The sequence below is a fragment of the Pelmatolapia mariae genome, linkage group LG16_19 (assembly GCF_036321145.2).
Source record: "Pelmatolapia mariae isolate MD_Pm_ZW linkage group LG16_19, Pm_UMD_F_2, whole genome shotgun sequence".
In the NCBI taxonomy this organism is placed as follows: Eukaryota; Metazoa; Chordata; class Actinopteri; order Cichliformes; family Cichlidae; genus Pelmatolapia; species Pelmatolapia mariae.
Window position 1 is genome coordinate 32,795,056 of NC_086241.1, and position 24,341 is coordinate 32,819,396.

General features: G+C 41.4%; 1 protein-coding gene across 1 annotated transcript; it reads right to left on the reverse strand.

Moving 5' to 3' along the window:
• Positions 1–65: 65 nt before the first annotated feature.
• On the reverse strand, positions 66–24,135 carry rftn2 (raftlin family member 2). Its single transcript, XM_063500132.1, has 9 exons — positions 23,698–24,135; positions 11,138–11,318; positions 8,381–8,489; positions 7,978–8,152; positions 7,571–7,789; positions 5,471–5,577; positions 4,168–4,271; positions 3,999–4,080; positions 66–3,081 (listed from the first exon to the last, which is right to left on the reverse strand). Exons 1-9 carry the CDS (start codon positions 23,834–23,836, stop codon positions 2,896–2,898), a joined length of 1,302 nt encoding a protein of 433 aa, XP_063356202.1. The 5' UTR covers positions 23,837–24,135; the 3' UTR covers positions 66–2,895.
• Positions 24,136–24,341: the final 206 nt, after the last annotated feature.

Here is a 24,341-nt window from a genome sequence, read left to right on the forward strand (position 1 = left end):
ATAAAAACAAAAAGACTATTATTCAGACGTGTGTGTGGTCGTGTGGTTAATCAGTGAGTCAGACATGGGGAAATACTGTTTAATAAAAAATAACAGCAACGATAAAGGAAGGGAAATGTACAACTCTCGAAAGAGGGAAAAGCTAGAATATTAATACTGACAGTGAACACCCATTTAATACATTTCCATTCAAACTAAAACAGCACCTTATTTATAAAAGTCCTCAGATTAACCTGAAAGTTTATCTTTAAGGAGACCTGCTCTGCTTTCCTCATTTCCTGACGCACTGTTCTGATCATCGAGCTCATTAAACAAAGCAAACATTAACATAATGAGTTCAGGGTATGTACACGTTGGCCTTTTCTACTGTTTGCTCTAATAAAGCCCCCTCAGGCTGCAAGCACAGAAGCCCCACCCACCTGTAAACGCTTAACGAAGGGCAGCCAATCGTAATACATTTGGCTTAAAGGAAGCTAAAAGTGGCTTCAGACGGGATGAACTGAAGATCAGCGCTAATAAGAACGGTTCACTGTGAATAGTGCAATGTGACTGTTGTAACCAGTCCAAGATCAAATCTGCTGAAAATGAGAAGAACAGGTCCGCTTAAAAGTCATTCCTGATTCATAAGGTCACTCCATATTTTTGTCCCATTTGTGTCCTATTATAAAGTAACTTCCCTTTATAAAATCCCAGAACAAACAATAGTTTAATCAGGAATTGGCATGGAAGCTCTCCCTCATCCTGAAATCTCAAATCTCCCTTTGAAAAATTAGTTTCCAGGGTCTTTTTTTAAAAAACATTTTGATACTATTCACAGAACATGGCACCTGTTAGAAATTCATATTTGTGGCATTTAACTCACATTTCTTGTATTTGTGCATCACAGACTCCAAACGACATCGATCGCTTCTATTTCAAAGCTCAGCTTTAGAAATGTTTGATATAAACGAGACAAATACACTTGTCATCTAATATACTTATACACACATGCACAACAGCAGAAAAAGAGCCCTCCATCCATTTAGGATGTGTGTAACACTGAATGTCTGGAAAGCAGCAGGAATATTAGCAGTACCTTTAAAATGAAGGAGGAAAAATAATACTTTTAAACACGATGAGCTGTATGAATGATTTCCAGAGTAATAGCTAAAAAAGAAAAAGCTGTAACATCTCAGAGAAATAGGCTTTTCTGTACAAATATACTGTTTCAGGCACCTCGCTTTCATCATGTACTGGGGAGGTATATAGGTTAACTACATATCTGTACGGTGGCTCAAGTAGTTCAATGACTTTTCTCTTTTTGTGTGGTTACCTGGTGAAACTACAAAACAATTGTGAAACATCACATGTGACAATAGAAACAAAACTTCAGTGGAGAGCTAAATATCAGATAAATGTATTCCAAAACATGTAAACTGTGTGATGATCTCATCATCAGAACTTTGATGTAATGAGCTGTGGGTGTAGCTCTGACTCAGACCATGTGCTCACCGACTGTATGAGTCGTCCTCTCTGACACTTGGAGTGACCAAACTTTACAAAGCGGAGCGTTTTCATCAGTACGATCCAAAATACGTCACTGAACTCGTGTTTATAGAGGTCCAAGCAGGGGGCTGTTTCCTTGACTTGTATAGGACCTGCGACCTTTGGTATCACCCCCTGGTGGCCATTAGAAAGAGTGCAGGTTTAAGGCACTTGTGTGTCTGCTTCACTTTTCAGACAAAGAAGCCACGCCCACCATTTATACCTTGTATGGTTTCAGCACAGAGCCTTCATCACAGCGTAAGAGCTACACACTGAAGTGGTGCTCCAGTTGCCCTGTGTCACGCACACCAACGTCCCTCACTCTCCTCACGTCACACACCTGACACACACTTCCAGTTCACCATTAAACTCCAAATGCTCCCATCTCCTCCTTTCACACGTCAGAGCTGCTGCCCTAGCTGCTGCTAGCGCAACACCTCCACCACCCCGGCATCTTCCTCGAGGCTCCAGGAGTCTTCCTCGTCGATTTTTATGAGCAGCACATTTGCAAAGAGAGAAAAGAACTCCGAGTCCAGACGCTGAACTTCTGCTGCTTTTCTGACTGAAAGTCAGTTATACACACACGCCAGCAGAAAGCGCACACAGCTGGGGCTTTAAACCAGTTATGAAAGAACAAGTCAAATTTCTACTGATCGAGCTCCATCGTGTACGATATTAAACCTAATAGAGCCAGTGACACCACACAGTGATCACACAGGACGATGGCAGCCGCACCGAGCAGCTACATCCACACACTTCAAGCTGAGGTCACCGGTCATATGTCAAAGTCTGGAATGTGCTACTTTCTTTTTCCTTTCACAGTTTCTGGAATACATTTATTACTGACAACTGATTACTTGACTGAAGGATGTTGTCTCATTGATATATAAATCTAAAGCTGACATTGATGAACTTTCTCAGGAAACATGGATTTTAGAGGGTTGAAGTAAGAACAAGTAGGCCCTTTTAACCAAAACTGCCTGTGACTTTTTCCTATTATGTTTAGTTATAGTTCCACATCACTTTTTGTACTCTTTCTAAATAACTTTAAACTAAACTAGATTTCTTCCTGCTTCAGTATGTTTCTGAGCTGTGAAGGAGCAGAACTCCAGACTGTAAGCAGAAAGCAGAGCCCCGCTCCTTCAAGTTCTCGCAATAACATTAACATATTTTCTTTGCTTTATAATACTGGGAGCACCTGTTATTAGGCGTGCATCACTCTGCACATCTAAGTCCAACCGTTTTCTCGTTATGGCTTCGTTAACAACATTTTCAAAGTGCAGAGCTCCTCTATATTAAAGTCTCTGTCAGATGGTGAATAGTCTGAACCTTCCACAGTTCATATCTCTTTGCTTGGGTACTTCCACCTGCTTACATACAGGTGACCTCAGCTTTCCCCTCGTCCTGCTCAAAGCCACCTTCCTCCATGTGGGATAGGGAGCTGGGGTACCCTCCTCCGAACACTGGGAATCCCCCGATGCCTCCCGCAGGCAGAGCAAGGGTGTCTGGAGGGTCGGGGCTGCTGGCTGCCCGACTCACAGAGTGACTGGACACAGACTGGAGACAGAGAGGGACACAAGTCAGAACCCATAACAGACCATGAAATGACACAGATGGACTACGATTTAAAATAAAAATAAAAATCTAAAGACAGATTTTCTCGAGGGCGGCTCTGCAGACTGGCAACTGGAATAAATAAAGCAGCTTCATGAAAACTACACCTGGAATAGTTTCCAGGTAACTGCTGATTTGTTTTTCTGCTCTCCTACGAGTTTGCAGCCGTCACCTGCAGTGAACTCAGAGTAGTACCGACTTTCTCCACCAGGGGGGACTTTAGCCACACAGAGGATGTTCCTGCTTATCCAACAGAGCCATTTTTCATTCATCTTCATCTGGGTGATGCTGGTAACACAGGTCAGCTCTTTACTTCCACTAAACACTGCTGCTGTTCTCCAGTCACAACATTAAATAAAAGCAATGTATACTTTCTAAAGAAAACTAGCATGTTTAGAAGTGCTTTCTTGAAAATCCCAAAGAAAGAAAACTCTTCAGCTTAATGTGAGGAAGCTAAGCTGAGAGGTGGAATTATGAAATGTTGGCATGGGTAAGGAAATTAAAGGGAAATTTGCATCCCTGCTGGCGTCTGAATTTACAACCTCCTCACACACACTGTAAACCAAACTGACTTTGGGAAAGCAGGAGCACAAGACTGACATCGCTGAGTGCAGTGATGTCTATTCTAGCTCTGTTTCGGGTCTCCACCTGCACATGAGTGACTTATTCTGCTCTGAAGTTGCTTAACATCCCAACGTGTTCACCAGCTCGCCTCTTTCGCTGCTGCACAAGGCTTTTGTAGGTCTATCCAACAGAGAACGCCGATGCCAGATGCAGATTAAAGACCATTTAAACATTTGCTTAATGTTCAGCTGCCTCATCATGTTTCTTGGCCACAGCGAATGTGGCAAAGGTCTCACCTGGTTCCTCAGCTGTCCGGCTGTCTGACCTCTGACCGGCCTCTGGAGGAATACAACCTGCTTTGTGGCCAGATTCCCGTCACTGCACACATCAACGGGAGCATGGTCAGAAATGCAACTGAAAAACATGTTTCAGGAGAGAAAACATCTTCAAAGCATCTTCTTCTACCTGTCGTGCCGGATGATGGGTGTGGGCAGCACGCACGTGAGCAGCCAGCCAAACTCAGCCAGAGTGTGGAGGAGCGGCCCGTAATCTGTTTTCACATTGGAGTCCTGCAGGAGAGCAACGTGTCCAGATATAACAGAAGGGCTCAGAAAAAGCAACCTCTCTGGCTAAGAGCCAGCCGTGAGTCTCAGTAAACACCACTTCTGGCTTGATTCCATGTTAACATTTGATTATTTTAGAGCAGGTCATTAAGGGGAGCCTTTGAGAGCCAGTTGCTCCAAAGCACACCTGCTTTAGGGGGCCAGGATCTGGTCTCTCAGGAGTTCCTTGGAAATGCGATGTAGTTATGATGATTGGTCTATACTGAGGAATGAAAAGCTGGCAATGATATTGTTTAGAAATGCTGTGGGGGGTTTTCTCTCTTCATGGAGACACTGATAAAGTGGACAGCTGAGCTCAGAGAGCTGTGAAAGAACGACTGGATTGTGCTTAGTAAACAAAGAGTGTTTGGGAGTATTTTAGAGCCAACAAACATGGAAGAAGCTGCGCAATTCTTTGCCTCTAGAGTCACGTCTAAAGGGTATAACACTTCACACTGGACCTCAGCTCTGCTCTAAGGTGTCATGTCAGGGTCCTCAACCAATAATCACATCACAGGTCTCAAACCTGTGGCTCCTGAAACAATTTTATTTAACCAGTTACTAACCTATGGACTAAAAATGAAATCAGTGGAAGAAACTACAATATTTAACAAAATTTGATTTCAGTTTCCAGACCGGATTTGCTGTGATGCTTTTTCTTCACTTTCATGCCTAAATATGTTTTGTGGCTCTGTGCTTTGCTCTTAACCAATCCCTGGTGTAACTACACAGTGAGTTGTGCATTAATGGCATTATAAGTTTACCAAACGAATATTTGTAAAGCCAGACAGCAAAAGTAACAACGTGGAATTATCGAGTCAGCCAATCCATCACTACAATGATTTTGTATTGATTAGATAAATACTGTCATATGCTGTATAATGTGAGGAGGTATGAAGGTATCAAAAACCAGTTGCCTGACCAGCCGACCAGCTTCAAACTCTTCAAACCGTCTATTTGACTTTCTAATTCTGTCACAGGTGCTCACGTTAACCACACGTACACATATGGGACATTTTTTTATCTGAAACTGTGTTAAAAGCTACTAATGTTCAAAATGAACTTTTTTTGTCTTTTTTAAGCCTCAAAGTTTAACCTAAGCTTGCCCTTAAAGAGTGGATAAAACATCTCTGTTTCACAAACATCTCTCCAAAAGTCTCACTGACCTCGATGACGGTCCACTGCTCGACAACAATTGTGTCATTGGCAGGAGGAGACGTGCTTCTCTCCTCGTACACGAACAATCCCTCCAGCGATCGAGGCACCGGCTCGCCTGAAACACACAAACAGTGGCAGTGACACAAACGTCTGTTTGGAAGACACACGGTCACGTTTTTGTGGTGAAAAAGGAAAAAATGATTCATCTTCATATTTTTGTGTGGCATGGTTTTTATTGATAAAGTTACAGTTGTGGAACTCAAACTGCTCAGAGGGCGCTGGATGACATTACGCAAGTCAGCTTTGTGAATCAAGTGGTCTAACTGTGCAGTTTCACAGCTAAAAAGAGCAATCGCAAACAACTAAATGCTGCTATGAAAACGTACAGAACAACAATCAAACATTTACCAGATTCTTGACCTTGTCTGGCAGCACATACATGATTCACACTGCTGCAGCTGGCCAAGTTTCAGCTGCTGAGGAAATGAGAGCATCGCTGGGTTGATAATGACCCAGTTATTAGAAATAGGTTGAGAGTTCCCACGTGTTCATGTGTGAGAGGACAGCAGCGCGGAGGGTTCGTGTTGTAGTCCGTCTGTACAAACCTCTCCATCACCCTGCACCATCAGCGAGCTGCCTAATGCTCCCCGATTCATTAGGAAGAAGGATAACAAACCCAAGTTATCTGATTCTATGCATGCAGTAAAACGACTTAAAATAGATTCATAAAAGACTAGAAAGTATGACTCGAGTTTGCACAAAATAAACTGTGGCCAAAATGAAACACATGAAAAATATATGCGATCCATTTCTATCTCATAAAAACCCCCCCCAAAGACTGACATAAACACAAAAAAGTCACTTCCTGTTTTGGCTCCTTTCTCCCACTGCATCTATATTTGGAGCAGTCTTCCCGAATTTTGGCGACCTCGCTTCCTGTTCATCTGCAGAGCACAGCTCTGCAGCTTCACTTGGACTTATTCAAGGTTATTGGAAGGCTCGTTGTTCCAGCGTTTTGGACAAAAGGGGGTAGAGCAGGTCATCTACTGATCGGAAGGTTGGTGGTTCGATCCTGTGCTCTTCCTAGTCTGCATAACCCCAAGTTGCTCTCCGATGCATCCATCGGAGTATGAATGTGTGTGAATGTGGTTAGTAAGCACTTAAGAGCATAGAAGAACGGATGACTGTGGCATGTTGTACAGAGAGCTTTGGGTACTCTGGGAGAGCAGAAAAGCTCTATACAAGAATCAGTCCATTTACAACGTGACACAGGTGGCTTCAGATCAGTGTGACACATTTCAAACTTGTTTTAGTCTTTTTAACACTCTGGTTTCATTTGTGGATTTCAAGCTGACGTCAGACTAGTTAAACATTTGGAACAGGTTCTGACTTTGGGCCCATTTTACACAGTGTTGTTGGGCTGGACTTTAGAATCACAATCGTGTTTATTGGCCATGCAAATGCGCAGACACATACAAGGAATTTGGTTCTGTTAGATGGTGACTCTCAAGCACAGCAATGTAAATCACAACAATATGTACACAACACAATACACACACACACACACACACACACACACACACACACACACACACACACACGTGTGTATTGTGTACACATACATACACAAAGCTGTGTAAAGTTTAAGATTGGGTCTGAACTTGGTTTTGGACCATCTTATAACTTGTATTGGGCTGTGATGTTAAACAAATTGTTACACTTGTTTTGGACAAGGATGTGGAATGTTTTTATACCTAATCTTTGACTTGGTTTAGACTTGGATTGGCTTCTGGCTGTGGCTCTGGTTTGGGGCATAGTAGAATGGTTTGAAACTTGGTTTTGAACCTGACTTTTGGCTTGTTTCAAACTTGGCTTTGATCTGGATCAGATTTTGCAATGACTTTGAAAGTTGGTGTTGGTTCTGAATCTGAATGGGTTTTAGACCATTTTCAAACTGGTTGAACAATACCTGTTGTCACCGGACAGCTGAGGTTTCTTCAGTCTTTTAGTTTTGGAATCATGACTAATGTTTTTAAGTGCTCAAGCCTGCAGAGGACAAACATACATGCGCCGCTCCGTGCTTGTTTAACATCCACCATCAGACCAACCTTTAGGTGTGTCCCAGTAAACAAAGGAGTCTACCAGTGACCAGCCTTTGCGATAGTAGGCGGCAGTCAGCTCCAACCAATCAGCCTCCAGAGCACTGACCACGTGGCCTTTCCTGGAAACACGCATGGAGAGTGCCCCCTGGTGGTACTGACAGCCCAGAGAGTCCAGAGGAGCACAGCCAGGAGCCCATGAGTGGAAGAAGACCAGCAACCTCAAATCTGGAAGGAGAAGGTATGACTCATTTTACCATTTTTCTTAAAAAAAATAACATAAAATACAAGGTTCAAGGGTGAAATCTTCTCGACCATTTGGCAGTCTAACACATAACACCATTATTGCCACCATGGATGTGAACCTGAGGTCACACGACCAGTCAGAAAGTCCCCACATGAATATCTTGTCTTACCGGGACTGTAGGTGTTGTCATCCAGCTCTCTGTCTCCAGGCAGTGTTTCAGGAGGTGTACGTGGAGGCGAGCGACAGGCCCTCTTTGGACTGTGCACCCGGCCATTGGTGATCCCACTCACCTGCTGGAGGACGGAGCCAATGAATCGAACCCCTCCCCGTGCACTGCTGTTCACCTACAGCAAAGATAAATACAGATTAAGAAGTTTAGATGAGGTGAATGTATTTTCCAACATTGCTTTCAAACATTTTTCAGCCATTAAAAGTATTTATTTATTGCTTTTATCATACATTGACCACTCATTTATCTTGAATCCATTGAGGATGTCTTGATCGTAACATATATACTAAAAATCCCTTCTTTATCCTTTGATCTGACTAATGCACCGGTAAAGATGGCTGACCCTATCGATGAGTGCTCTGACAGTGTCAGCCGTCAGCGAGTCTCCAGGTAAAGGCCACTCCTCCACCCTCAGCACCGGCACACTGTGATACATGGATGCTGTCTGCCCACTGAAATCACATAACAAAGATAAGTGTTAGACCCTAGGGAGACTTGTTCAGCAGAGTCCAGCTGTCACAGAGCTGCAGACACAAACAAATAAATCATTTACATGCTCAGCAGGCTGCTGCTACTGTAGTGATAAGAGTACGCACAGACCGTTGTAGCACCGTTTCAACATGAAGGTAAACGTTTCACTTTGTTCTCATCAGTATGAGGAGACAGCAACTCGATACAAGAGCATAACACCACAGTCAGCAGGAAAAAATCCCCCCACACAACTAACAGAATAAACAACACAACGCGTCCCCCCCCCGCCCCAACCTATGTACTTTTCGGACCATAAGGCACATTAAGCGAAACAAAACAGTCAGATAAGTCAAACTTTACTCAACTCATTCTTCTTGCTTCCTCCACTTCCCTACCATTGATTCATTAATGCTAAATTCTCTCCAGCTGCTCTATTCCTGTGTTGTTGCAGTATATTAATGACTAACCTCGTATTGTAGATGGATTATCTCAGTTGTTCTCCTGACTGAAGTTTGGTCCGTTTACAGCATCCTGCCATGCGATTGCATTTGTCCCTAACCATCAGGAACCCTTCACGTTAACGTTTATCGAGTGGAAAAGTGTTAGCGTTCATCCTCCAGCTTCACTGTTTATGTTATGCTAACATAGCTGTGTCGCTACGATCATGTAGCACATCATTATATACCAGCTAGTCCAACTTCAGTAACCCTACAAACGTCACTGCTGTTTAGTTTTCTGTCTTCATTTATGTTGGAAGTGATAGCAGAGCTGTACGTTTGAATTGTTTCATAAATCTCTCAGTCAGAACATGCTATATCATGTTTAGGTGGAAACCAGCGAGCTAACTTCCTGCTAACTTCTAACTCTGTTAAATTTAATAAATTCTGTTTTCATGGATGCCTGGATATTAAACTTAATTGTTACACCTGGTAAAGCAGCAACGCTGATCATTTTATTACAGATGAACGAATTTAGACAGTTTTTAAGTCTCAGTGATGCTGCAGTGTTCGTTTGACTTTGGGACCTGAAGCAGACGGAGTTTTGGACCCAGATTACTCCGTGAGGCTCCTGACTACGGTAGCTGTAATGCTCCAACAATCCATCAAGCAGTGCAGCTTCATAGCTTACCAAAGTCGGACTAAAACATTTTTGAGCGCCGTGTACCACATAAAATCAGTTTGAGGTCAGTAAGCACAACCAGAATTCATACATAAGGCGCACTGTCAATTTTTGAGAAAATTAAAGGATTTTAAGTGCGCCTTATAGTGCGGAAAATACAGTAATACAGTGGTCCCTCGCTATAACACGGTTCACCTTTTGCGGCCTCACTGATTCGCAGATTTTTTTGGTGCGATTTTGCATGTTGTTTTTGTTTTGCTTTGTTTTGTTTTACAGCACATTGTGTTCTGTGTCCCGATCAGCTGTAGACCATTGTCAATCAACCTCGTGCCATGTCTCCTGTACAGTACAGAATGCGTTCAGCTTGTCAAATTTACATAAATCTTCGATCGCTACAGTGTGACTCTGAAGTGCTGCACTTTTTAAGTTTTCTCTCCAACAAACACAACAATGTCGATGAAGCGTTTTGCACCGTCAAAGGCTCCTGCGGTAGCACCTAAAAGGCAGAGGAAGATGCTAACCATTGCACAAAAACTGGGACTTCTGGACATGCTAAAGGAAGGTAGAAGTTACCATTCTTCTTGCTTCCTCCACTTCCGTACCATTGATTCATTAATGTTGAATTCTCTGGCAGCTGCTCTATTCCCATGTTCTGGACCTGAAAACAGGGTTTGATCTTTGGTTTCATTCTATAATACTGGACTTATTTTTCTACGAAGGTTTGAACTTTGAGAGTGTTTAAACAAGAGAGAAAAGTGTGAAAATGTTCATGCCTCGTATTGGTTGATTTGTGCAACTTTACAGTCATGTTGCTAATAATCATGTTTAGTTCCTCTGTGGTTGATTTTAGTCTCCTGGTATTTAGTCTGTTCGTGGTTGTTTTGTGTTGCTGGTAATCATGTTTAGACTCTCCTGGTTAGTTTGGCTTCCTTGGTGGCTGTTTTATGTTTCTCAGTTTCATGTTTAGTTTCTTGGTAGTTTTTTTCCGAATGGTAGTCGTGTTTAGTCTTGGAGGTTTCATTTCTCTTTGTAGTCAAGTCATGTTTATTCTGTTTGCGGTTGTTTCAGCTGTGTATGGTGATTCTGGGTCCCTTCGCAACTGTTGTGTGGGTATTGTGGTTTTGACCTTCCTGGTAGTGGGTTTTATATCTCTTTGTGGTGGTTTTGTCGCCCCCTTGGGTCCCTCAGCAGAGCCCAGTAGGCTTGAGAGATCAGACATACTCCATCCTCACTGGCTGCTGAGAGATCCCTGTCGTCAGGTGAATTTTAGCCAACAGAAACTGAACAGTAGTCAAACCAAAACACAGTCTCCTCTCTCTGCTAGCACGCAAGTCAGACCTCCTATCAGCGATCTGCATTAAATATGCAGCTGACTTCATTTATCTTTCATATACCTACTAGACAACATCATGGCAAAAGCTTTCTTTGACCATGACTTACAAGAAAAAAAAAATCAATAATAGGCCAGTTTTAAGATAAATTTGATGACGTTAGACTAGGACTGGCGTACCTGGGTCTAGGACGGGCCAGGATGGCGCGGTAGAGCAGGCTGAAGGGAAGCGAGCGAGTCCGACCCACAGACAGGATGATGGGGTGAAGTGCAGCCAGGAGGTAGCCTTGGGTGTAGTATGGCTGTAGGGCCTGAGGCAACTCAGACAGCGAGGACACATACTGGACTGTCGGACGGCTACCTGCACACACAGACATCATCTGCTCAGTTTTCAAACCTGTGCTCAGAGTTGAATGACACATCCGAAGACTTTGACACACGAACCATTTATTGATTATTCATAAATCAATCCAACTTTTATGACGTCTGAAAATGACATGTGACCACCGGCTCCATCAATCACCTTCCATGATCTACCATCAAATAAACACCTTTCCCCTTACGACTCTGCAGCCTTAAGGGGAAGAGATCCTTTCCAAACTATGCCTGTCTTCTGTTTTCATTTTATCCATTTGTGAACCATCAGAGGTGTGAAGTGAGCAGAGAGAGCTGGAGAGTTTGTGAATGGTGGAGTGTTGTGCCATTTTTCCTAAAGTCCTGGCTGGAAATCCATGCGGCTATCACCATACTTCCTGTGTCCACAAAGAGCAACTGTTCAGAGGGGTTTGGCTACATGCCGTTTGTGCGCGGGTACACACACACACACACACACACACACACACACACACACACACACACACAATATGCATTCCAAGACTTTAAAAAACAATTTGCACATTTTGGAGAAAGGATGATTAAAAACAAGAAAAGAAAAAAGAAGAGACACAAATGATAAGGAGCCAGAGCCTTCAGAGCCTTACTCCTGTTTATACAGTCACATTGTGGAGATTCATTGTTTGTTCTGACAAAACTTCCACTAACTGAGCTTGACTGAGGGTTAGGGCATGTCAGCGTCAACACAGCTTTGTGTGTACTTCTCATTATTCGGTGTACGACTCATGTTGTGGGTGGGTACCGATGTTTAGGTAGAAAATTAATGTGGTTACAGTCTCCTGATGTCAACTCATGTTGTGTGTAACAGTATTACTAATCTTGTAAGATACAAGTTTACACAAACAATGTGGGGACTTCCCGTCTCCCTTACTGGGACAAACTCTGGATAAGACTTAAATTTAGGCAACGGAGTGAAAGACTGTACAACAGCCTGTGAAGCGATGAAAACAAGACTGTGTGTGTGTGTGTGTGTGTGTGTGTGTGTGTGTGTGTGTAAAAGACAGCAAAAAAGCATTCACCCCACATTCTCATGAACAAACACCCAAGAGACCTGGGAGACCAGCATGCAGCTGACATCACTGCAGCCTCTGAATGAGCTGTCTGGCTGGCTCCCTTCATGAGAATGAAGACCACCAGAACCTCAATAAAACCAGTAAACACCAGGGTCGGGCGACTGCTGCAACAGTTTACAGGCATTCCTGTGGGCTTAAACCCCGCTTTCAATGCTTGAGGTGAATTTAAATTTAACACATGTTGCAGCTGCTGGAAAACAGTGATGCAGCTCTAAAGAGGACTTGTACACAGGACAGCAGTCATGAAATGAAGTGAATCCAAGTACCTCAACATGGAGAAAGTCCCATAAAAAGTTGTAGTTTTACTGGAATTTATGAACTTTAAATTATAAAAAAAAAGAAAAAGAAAAAAATCAGACGTACATGATAAAAGTTAAATATCGCTGTTATAGCGAGTAAATCCTATATTTTGATGCTACTGTGGTTGCTACTTGTTTGTTAGTAGGCGTTGCTTTTACGTGCACTCAGTCACAGTTCACCGTGCCAAATCTTTGTTTTCATTTATATTCACGAGTCATTTATTTCCTTTGCAATGTCCGTTTATCTTTCCATTTAAACAAAGACAACATTTAACCAGACTGAGCACAGCAGAAAACCGTTTGCCCCGTCTCATCAGCAAGACCTGAACAGAATTAACCTTGACCCTAAATAACCTCATACCTGCCTCTGTCATGACAAGTGCATAAAATAAAATACAACCCCCTAGTGGCGATAAAGATAGGGGCACAAGAAAAATGACTCCTACACCAGTTATCTTCCTATACTACTGTTTTTATTAGCTCGTTTTTTTTTTGTTTTGTTTTTTTAGACAAATATGAAATTGTAGCAGCTTTTGTTAATGCTTTTATTTAAAGGTAGCAATTTATCTTCTGTTCTTTAGGCTAACGTAGCAGCTAATGTTCAATGGATTAGGCTAGTATATCAGCTAAAATGAACTTGTTTTACATGCTGTTAAATTGTTTAGGCTAATGTAGCAGCTAATGTTATCTTGTTTAACATAATGTAGTACTTTATATTAGTGCCTTTATTTTAAGCTAGGAATGTGTCTTGTTTAAGGTCATTTTAGCTTGTTTAGGATCATGTCACATCTTATGTTAGCTTGTTTAGCGGAACATAGTGGTTTACATAGTTTGTTTAGGCTAATGACGCAGCTACTGTATCATGAAATGAGGCCTGTGATATAGAGTGGCCACATCAGAAAAACAGACCACCACCACTGGAGTTCAGTGCTCCCAGGACGTCTGTGTTAGTATCCAAATACACCTCTAAACAAGGCTTTTGTGACAGCCTTTTGCTCGTCTCCTCCCCCGTTTCAATCCTCACACCCCCTCCCATTCTGTTGCCACTTGGCCCATGGACCCGCACACTGAGGCCTCTGTTCAGTGGGGTATGGGAGAAAAAGGAGGAGGTGGTGGAGGGGATGAAGGAGGGAAGCTTAGAAAGGACGTGGTAAAAATGTAGAAGCCGTTCAAGAGGAGTTGAATAACAGGAGGGCACACAGAGGGGTGACAGAGCTGAGAGAAAGGGAGGTAAAGCCAAAGGGGGATGGAGGGGGGAGCAGGTTACAAGACGGATTTCACAAACCCATGTGTGAAGGTGTGAAAAAGAGAAAGCTGCCTAGCAACGAGGAGCAAATACATGAAGAGCGACATCCACACTACTAACCTCAACACGTCTGGTTTTTCAAGTCCTTGTATCGTTTGTAGTCGAGGAATAATAACGATCAGCAGGGAGAAAATCTAAGGTTCTGGAATTACAGAGCCAAAGCAAGTTACATTTTCTGCATTAATTTTAGAGAAATCTATAATACTGTAAAAGCAACAAATTAAGGTCACTTGAAGACTGTGCGTGTGATGGGGATTAACAAACAGTTTGTTCCTTTATTAGATGCCCATTTACTGGTATGCAACAATTCAACAAAATCAGCTGCCTCTGCGGTGAGTCGCCCACCCCGTGGATGAAGTTTCTTTCTCAGACCGTTGTCTGATGTCCATGTCAGTGGGGAGTCTGTCTGACTGAGACACTCCCAGAGGAGACAGTGAATGACACCGAGGACCACCACATTAATGCCTTTGCCACATAAATACCACACAGGGAGAACAGGGGCTAGTATCTTTTGAACTTTATTCTTATGTGAAGTTACTGTCCTCTATTAAACAGGGTTGGAGGGAATAAAAAAGATCCAGCATAGTATCACAATATGGCAAATAGGGATACCAAAATACTCATAATACTCTGGGGCACTACAAATGAGAGGGTCACCTCATGCTCAGGGCTCATCGTGAGCCGAGCAAACACCCAGCCAACACTGGGCACACTTAGCTGACAAAACTACCTCATGACTTCACACAAGTGAAAACAGGAGAGCAACCTTTGGGCTAACTGCAGTCGCTCAGAGAGATTGTTGAAGGTTTGGACTTGACTTGAAAGGTTGCAAGTGTAATAGTTTAACATGAATTTCTTTTTAGACAGACGACTGCTGTGTGATTTTTAATGATTTATCACAGTTAATTGACGTATTTCCAAAAACAGATTGCATGTTAACTTGACCCCATCCAGTTGCAGACTGATAGCAGACTGTTACTAAAACCTGCCATAACATGGAGTCAATGTTGGTGTGATTGATAATCTCACTTTGAACCCCCAAAAAAAGAAAAAAAGAAAAAAAAGAAATGTCATAACTTATTATTGAATAAAACTGATACTGACAGTTTAACTTTCAGGACATTATTAACCTTTTTTTTTTTAAAAGATGATAAATTGCACGTGTTATTGAAAAATACTAAAAATCGCAACAATATCATATTGTGAGCAAAGTATTGTCAAATGGTATCTTGGCGTGTCTGGTGATTCCCTCTTCTACTAGTAAATGGATCGTAGATAGAGTCATTATCTTTAACGTATCTTTTTTTTTTTTTAAATACCAGCGTAGTCTCACAATTAATCTGTGTATAAATGTCGGCCCCAAAAAAGGATGCTATTACAAAACAGTGTGTCTCATTAGCACACACACGCACAGAAGTCTCTATCGCTACATGTTTATCAATTGATTATTAACGCAAACAATATTAATTGACACATTTTAGTTTTCAAAGCCACTATCGGCTCATCTGCTTCAAATACAAATGTTGCTGGTGAGGAACAGCAACTGATCAGCAGGCTCAAGAGCAATGTTCCCTCTAATTTTTCACGTGTCTGAGCGAACACACAAACTCCCTGAGCGATCCCTTGGACCACTGTGAGCGACATCAGACGTGTGCAATGTGGTCACGCCAGCATTGAATCCATCCAAGTTACATGGTTTATTAAGATAATCAAATTACAGCATTTACATTTATGTTAGACTACTTTTAATTAACTGCTTTAGCCCACTTACAATGAAAATGTAAAAAAAAAATTGTGTTCATGACCTGTGTAGTATGTTAACACTATTGGAAGTAAAAATAACTTGAACTCCAATTTTGAAAACACAACTTTCTTTCTTTTTAAAAAAAGCTCTGACTTGCATTATGAGTCTGTGGTCTGGGAGAGAGTCCTGTAACTCTCTGTCTGCAAAATACAGTATATAATGACCAATGTTGGGCAATTAATTATATAGTTACTTCTTTAAAAAAGTAACTCAGTTTGGCAAACAACAAAGTTTTTTTGCAGCTATTTTTTTTTTAAATGCAGCCAAGGCATTTTTAAATAAACATTTCAAACTATTTACAGAACAATCAGCTGTTCTGCATCAAATCTGATGCCACACAAATTATTTGCGCCACTCCAAAAAATAATTTCTGTCCACTATGAGATAAAGGAGAACAACAGCCTGATCCCTGCAGGCCTGACAACAGGAGATGTATCACTCCTGTAACACCTGTAACATTCAGCAGTCGCCTCATTGTTCTGACACACACAACAAAACTATTGACTACACTACACACTAACTACACAAGATTTGCGCTAAACTTCTCAAATCACTCACATCTCAAAGCACCGTCATCACTCCTAAAACTTCTCCCAGTTTTGTAACAACTAGATGTCACGTTGCCATATCATTTTTTGATTGGTCGACATGGTACTTTTTTGGACGAATAGGAAAGGTGGGTGGAGTTTGTTTTTGCTCACAGGCTTTCGAGCCTTTTTCCTTCTAAAACGCCGTTTTACCGTTTCTTCCCGCAGTAAATATAAACAACGATAGTATTCAGGAAGAAAACCAAACATTGCATATATTTTTAATCATAACTCTGGTTTTACGTGGCCTATCAAAACAATTTAAAAACTGGTATAAAGTCCACACTTTTTCCGTAATTGTTCCGTCTGTCCTGCTCACATCTCCAATGGTTGTACACGTTTCATTAATGTGGCTTCACTCCACATCAGCCACGCCGCTTTGCTAGCTAAAACACCGGTGTCGGCACATAAGTATGCTGTCATAGCCTGTCAACAACGTTGATTAGCTGCGTATATACGAATGTAAATCGCATCATTGGCTGGACTATGGGATAAGGTGGAATCGTTCTAATCCCATACGGGAGCAGCCAGTCACTTACTGACTAACACTGCAAAACAGAATTGTTAAAGTATTAATTTTAATTTCAAATCAGGTTAGATTTTTTTTTGTGCGCAACACAGATTTTCTGTGCGCAGAGACCATGCCAGCAGTGCGCAATTGCGCACGTGCGCAGCTTAGAGGGAACATTGCTCAAGAGGTGACTGCAAACCTCTAAGCTGTGATTATGGTACAAACAGTGTGTGTGTGTGTGTGTGTCTGCAGTCTCCTGCAGCAGACCTGATACCAGAAAAAAAGCGATTCAGGGCGTGTCTGAAATCAGTGGGTGCTGCACAAGTCCTGACGTGATCACTGTTTGCCTAAAATCAGATCTGGATAAAAATGAGGAAAAGCCAAAACAGCTTGAATGAGCTCTTTAGTTGTTAACTCGCTTCATCAATTATAGGAAACAAATACCTCCAAACTGCTGACCATTTGATGTCAGCTTCCTACACCATGTAATGTCTCCTGCTGGAGAAACCAGTCCACTGCTGCAAACACATCATGTAATAAAATAAGGCTCACAGATGGTTTCCTGTCATCATCTCCAGCTTTTTGAGTCAGGGGCAGATCTGAATACTACATCAGTGCATTTGTAGAAAGCAGCTCTCTGTTTCTCAGTTGACCAGTAAGCATGACTGCTGACTGTTGGCTGTTAACGTGCTCAATGCTAATGTTAGCTTTCCTAACATCAACCCCCCCCCCCCAAAAAAAACCCCAACCAAACAAAACAAAAAACGCCAACAACACATGTACTTTCAATATGGATCATTTCAGATTATTCAGATCATTCATGTCATTCATGGTTACATTTTTAGGTCTGCATTACCTTTCAGTGTCCTTGAAATCTCCTTCAAATTTAATACCTAAAACACAAACTTTAATCTGAAATGATCTGTCGTGGACCTTTAAATACTAGGATTAGACTGAGATTACAGACAACTGCGCTACCCTCTGGAGATAATAAATAGACCTGGCAGGCAGAAACAGTAAACGCCTCATCACAACTGGGACAGTCATCTAAGGCTGAGGTCAGTCAAACCACTTCACAACCCAATCCTCTCTCAGAGGAAGCCGATTGAAATCACCGTCAGTCATGAATAAACATCACTCCAACCATCCTCCAGTTTATTGATGTGGTCCTCACGTCACCTTACATCACCATCTACTCCCTGATTCCCCTCAGTCCTGTTCAGTTGTTGCACAAAGCTAGTCCATGAGCAGGGACATACAGGACAAGGCTATTCTTCTGTCAACACTGCTTCTAGCCTGTACAGGAGTAACTCACTCTTCACAAGAACAAACAGGAGTTTGAAGGAGCATGCTACATAGGAACCTATAAAGCTACCTGGCATTTTTATTTGGGACAAACAAACATAAGAAAACAAACTGCGTGGAAAACTGTTTCAAAAAGCGAAGGTAACACCAGCAATCTGTTGGGACGTTTACTGTGTAGCTGATATGAGCCCATTTAAGTCCACTATTACAACAGGCTACATCATCCATCACTTTATGTGACAGGCTGAGTTAAGCTTAATGACGCTCTGTTTCTGGAAGACTAATAATTTTCTCTTCATTCAGGAAGTCGTAAACAAGCTCTCAGGTCTTAAGAATATGTTGATTTTTTTAAATAAAGAGCTATATATAATCTTTGTAATTTTTCTGTGCACCTTCTTGATTCGTAGAATCTCTACAGCTGAGGTAAACAGTGCAAAGGAAAGATGACCCATAGACAAAGTGTAAACACATGCTTAAACAAAGAGGAATCATCTTAGAGACGATTTAGCCATCATTTAAAACGTTTTTAGAAAGTTTCATTTACAGATGGAAATTCTGCATTTTAGTGTGAAAGCCACCAGAAACAGACGGGAGATGCTGCAAGTTTGTTGGGATAACACGATCGGGATGCTCAGCGCTGTCCGGCTGTAAGATGCACTGTGAGCAGTTTGCTATGAAAAGATCAATAACTACAAAGACTCAGCTCGACATGCTTTCTTTCCCCTACAGAAACAGAATATGCATACCATATATGATAGATATCATATATCCCTCCGCTAGTGATAACCTCAGGAAGCATTAGCCATTAGGCATTTTGATGTACTGCCTCGGGCTCCAGGCCCCAAGTCCAGTCTCCTCTCAAAGTGGAATCAGGCCAAGCTGACTGGGAGCACTGGGAGATACATGATGGGTGTGTGAGTGTGTGATCGCCACTACGTGTCCCAGAAATGCTTCACTGCTTCAAGGAGAGGTGATGATGTCCTTGAACAAGGGGTAGAGTTTCATTTATGAAATCCAGTTGTGATGCTACTTAAAAAAAAAAATCTAAAGATTTTCATACATATTTAGTGGATTTTGTTTCCCTCAAAAAGGCCCTCTGAGCCAAGGACAGGACCCTTTAACAATGAGGTCTTGTTTTCCCAGCACAGGCACCACACTCACCCTCTCTGCTCTGTTCAGTGAGAAAGCAGTGAGGTTGAGCTAACAACAACGAGCAAAGCTCTTAAACCCAAAATGTGACATTTGGGTTGTTCAGAGTACTGTTGAGTCAGTCTCAGCAGGATACAGTTCAGTTTTACTTATATAGCACCAGTTCAGGACAACAGCTGTCTCAAGGTGATTTTACATAGTAAGGACCCAACAACATTAGAAAAACAACAATGATCAGGACTGTGAGCAGCACTTGGCAACAGTGAGGTGAAAACGAACGCCCTTTTAAGAGGAAGTGAGCTCCCGCAGCACCAAGAGGGGCAGCTACCTGCCTCCACCATACAGCTTTGTAATGTGTCACTTCCTGTTTGCCAGTGAGACACCAATGTCCAGTGTAACTCAACCTTATTCAGGATGATCCAAATTACTGACAAACTAATTAAATGAATAAACAGTATTCTGGGCAAAATGAGAAATGTTACATTTAAATATTTTTACAACTGGATGAGAGCCGACTTGCTCACTGCCCCACAATCCCACTAGTGCACTTCACTGTGTGATGTTTCCTATGTTTGCATATTACATTTCCCAACATTTGGCATAATACTGGACAAACAACACAATTTTTAGAGGTACTAACAAAAATCTACCTAAATACTAAACAAACATAAAGATACTCAGTGATCCAACTGCTAACCTCTGTATATTGTGTATTTTATTTTATATATATGTATACACACACACACACACATATATGTATATATACATATTTGGTATACATATTCAGTAAAGCGCATACATTCTTATATTTGTACATATATTTATCCTCATAATTCTCAGATTCTTATTGTATTTTGCACACCTCTGTTGCTTGTGAAGCTTGCACACAAGAATTTCACTCACATGTGCTGTACCAGTGTACCAGCACATGTGATGTGACAATAGAAGTGATTTGATTTGATGTGTTTCATAAATAAATATGCACAGGCATACAGTTCAACCTGACCTCTGGTGGCTGTAAGACATCTGCAGGCCAGGTGCTCATCAGGAATGTTAGTCATGCTCTCAAACATTAAACCTACATAAAATCTGTCCTTAAAAAAATCCAACTGAAATCTGATCACCAGCCAGTAAATGTGGTGCACATTTGGTGGCACAGATTGGCTTTTTGAGGATCATTTTCGTGGCTCACTTGCCAAGAAGAAATCCAACTGACTAAACCACTACAGACCCCCCCCCCCCCCCCCCCTTTTTTTTTTAAAAATACACAAAATCATAAAATGGGGAGATTAACAGTCTGTACTACACCTTCACAGACTGGAATCATTCCAGTTTATCTTTAGCTGTGCCAATTATGGAGCTTCACACTCAGCAAGAGATATTTGCACATTTCAAGTGAGATTCCATGACACGGATCCAAGAATACAGGAAGCCTGAACATTAATGTGCTATTCTCACACTTAACTCACAAAAGAAAAGAAGCCACCTTCAGACAAACAGTCATAAACATGCAGCGCTTCTGAGCCTCATGTCGAGGTTTGATAGAGATATAAGTGACCGAGATTTACAGGATAACTTCAGATTGTTTATTAATACTCTTATTGTCATTTAAGCCCACTAGTCCTGGTGTGAGCCATCACTTTGCTGCTGAGCACAAATTAATTTTGTGTTACAGAAATGAATCCACTGTGAAGCAAGGACTCCTCACAAAGCTCATTATTGTTGTTACTCGTGTGAACCAGAGTTTGTCTAAAGTAGATCTATGACTCACACACACTCTGTCTAAAATACTGTATTTATAAGTGTGTCTGAGGGCAAAACCCATGACTGCCCGCTCATGACTGGCTCAGAGAACCAGAAGATTTAAAATAATTTTCCACAGTGGGTCATGAACCCACTGCTGGTGGGTTATACACAGAGCTGTCAACAAGAAAAGTTCCCATGGCAACATTAAAGATTCCACAGAACATATAGAACAATCCAACGAACCTGTTACTTTTATTCACCCATATGTTATGTAGTATCTAAAGTATACTAATGAAGTTAACCACCATCTGAACTACTTTTTAGAACCGTTCCTTAAATACAAGTACCAATAACACACTACGAAAACACCTCACTACAAGTCAGACTGTGTATTACTGGTAAAGTGCAGTTAAAGTAAAAGTAATGATTCTGATGAACAAATGTTCCATCAGTGTTATACGGATCAATATTACTGCTGCAGATGTTTAAGGCTGTGTTCAGATACTATGGTTAACTGTCACTATCTAAGGCAGGGTTTAAAATCTTAATGAAACATTAAGGTGGCGTATTAGCAAAAAACAAAAAAAATCCTATACTTAGCCACTAATTTTATAATACATTTCACCAAAACTACTACTGTTACTACTACTATAAAAATAATAAAGATTATAATAGTAACTATAATAGTGCAGAGAAATCTGCAGCTTTATCGGTCAATAATGACAGCTCAGACAATGGTAGCTTCTACTGCTACCTTCTTGCAGACAGCACAACAGGAGCACTTTGCTGCCAGGACCTCCTCTAACTTTGACCGCAGTACTTCTCCCCCGATTCATCATTGTGCTGGCCTGACGTTTACGTGCTTAGCTCCCATTCAGAACTTAATCACCATTTCCTTCCAAATAGGTCACAGTGAAAACAGCCAGTCGGGAGACCAGATGAAGGGATTAGCCTTGAAAAACAGCAACCTTCGCATATGTTCAAATGAAACTCCACATCAGAGCAGGTGGGGTTGTTTACTCTGGAAGGATGCTGCATTTAACTGCATTAGAAGGTACGTCAATCTGTGTGTCCGTGTGTTTGCTGAGGTAAGTGACTAGCAAAGGCAGGGAGGAGCGCACAAAAAAAAAGACCTTGGGTGACCTATTTCATGATAGGCTAGGCAAACAGCCCTGCTGCCAGGAGAAACCAAGAGTTAGATGCTAACTCATTACATGTATGCTAGACACTCGAAAGTAAACTAACAGGTCAGCTCCTTTTTTTCTAAAACAGTGATCTGGACATCAGATGCTTCCTGTCTGGCTGTAAGGTGCTTTTATTACACTTTTCCCCGGGGAATAACAAACTACAGTATCATAACGTCTGCTATTTATGGTTATTTTAGGGCCAAATAAACAAGAGGAATGCTTCAATTAGAAAAAGGAACACTTTCAGGCTTTTGTTAAGAGGAAACGGGAAAGAACCTGAACTATTTGTTCAGCTGAAGGGTCCATTAAAATTAGCAACAATGGTTTACTTTGAGGCCAGTATAAGAGGTATCAGAAGCAAACTAGAGATGCAACTGCAACTGAATTAGGTGCACTTGTCTTATCTAAGCAACAGCCCCAAAAATATGCACTTTATACATTTATAAAACAGAGGAGAATACAAAAAACAGCCAAATGTTTAGTCCTTTTAATTTGAAAAACTGACAACAAGCCTACAGCTACAACAGCTGACCAAAAATGTTCAATCAACATTTTGAATAATCAAATCACTGCCTCAGCTCAAGAACATGTCACAGCATACTTGATTGTAAGGCTGGGAGCTTAGCTAAAAATTAACCTCTTCAGATCCTCTAACCGATATATTCTGCCCGTGTTGATTACTGTTTTTGGTTTTAAATTCTGTTAATACTTCCCCCATTGTATCTTGTCACATGACTCTGCCCTGTCCAGTCTGTGACATGGTGACAGGAGGAAAAGTCAATCACTGAGCAGACACTAATAATAATAATAATAATAATAATAATAATAATAATAATAAAAACACTAATAATACAATGATATTTTTGTTTGTTTTTAAGTTGCTTCATTTGTTCTGAGCATCAGCTAAGAATTCACCAAAACTGTTGCCATCCATTTGCTGTCAATCAATTGATTAATCAACTAATCGTTTTAACTTTGAAGCACTTGGAAAATGTTAAAAGTCAAATGTAAAATTCTTCTCATGAATCATTTGTTGTATAAAACAGTAAAAAATACCCATAGTGAAAACATGTTCCAATATCAGTGTAAACAATAAGATTACGCAAATAGATTTCTGATAAGACAAAGAAAACCTGCTATGTGCTCATGAATATGATGTTGCAACACAAAAAGCGACGGACTATCAGAAACTGTTAGTGGATCATTTTCTGTCAGTCCGTTTATCTTTGCTGTAGTTTGTATTCTGAGTGTGAAGCAACAGAGGATGAATATCATCGTTATAAGACATATGTGCAGCTCTAAAACACTGATGGGACATCTTCAAACAAGACATTTTCTGTCAGCTAATCGATTGATGGATTAAATATGTCACACGCCTACCTTCCAAGCTGAAGTCTAGCAGTACATACTCGTACACGGTGTCTGTTTTGGTCTCCACCTGCGGTCTCTTCAAGGTGGAGTAGATTTTCCCGGGGCTAGTATCCTCCGGGTCTTCTAGTTTCCGCAAGCCGCAGCCCATGGCCTCCAAGGCGGGGACTGGCGTTAGTGTGGTGGGAGCACCGGAGGAGACTCAGCCTGTGTTTAACTCGCAACTTCAACTGGACCGCCCCATCCCGCCTCGGTCCACGCTATTGATTCCTTGGAATTTATTTTGAATTTCCTCTGAAAAATAGCAGGAAAGGCTTTTGCTCGGTGGTTTTAAGAAAAGAAGTGAAAAAAGCCCGAGAGATGACTTCGTAAAGCGGCTAATGCTTAAAGAGTACGCCGCTGAAGTGGCTGCACGTCAGGAGAGTGGAGAGGAGGAGCGCGATCCTTGGAGAAAAGTTTCCCTCTACAAACAAGTTAGCAAAAACGCACCAAGAATACAATTTCCGCTAAAATTTCAAAATAAACTAAGAAAAACAGGAAACGATTCATTTCAATTACATTTGAATGCACGTAAGGTTTGAGGATTCTACAAACACTACTGCTTTGCTTCATTAAGTGGTTCACTTTCATACCTTCGCCATTTTTGGCGAATAATA

What these genes read in the sequence shown, in the direction of transcription:
- rftn2 (XM_063500132.1), bottom strand. Translation starts at nt 23,836, where the DNA reads ATGGGCTGCGGCTTGCGGAAACTAGAAGACCCGGAGGATACTAGCCCC. An exon ending in GCTAGACTTCAGCTTGGAAG is followed by an intron (nt 11,319 to 23,697) that starts GTAGGCGTGTGA and finishes CTGTGTGTGCAG; the next exon opens with GTAGCCGTCCGACAGTCCAG. An exon ending in AGCAGTGGACCGTCATCGAG is followed by an intron (nt 4,272 to 5,470) that starts GTCAGTGAGACT and finishes GCTCTCCTGCAG; the next exon opens with GACTCCAATGTGAAAACAGA.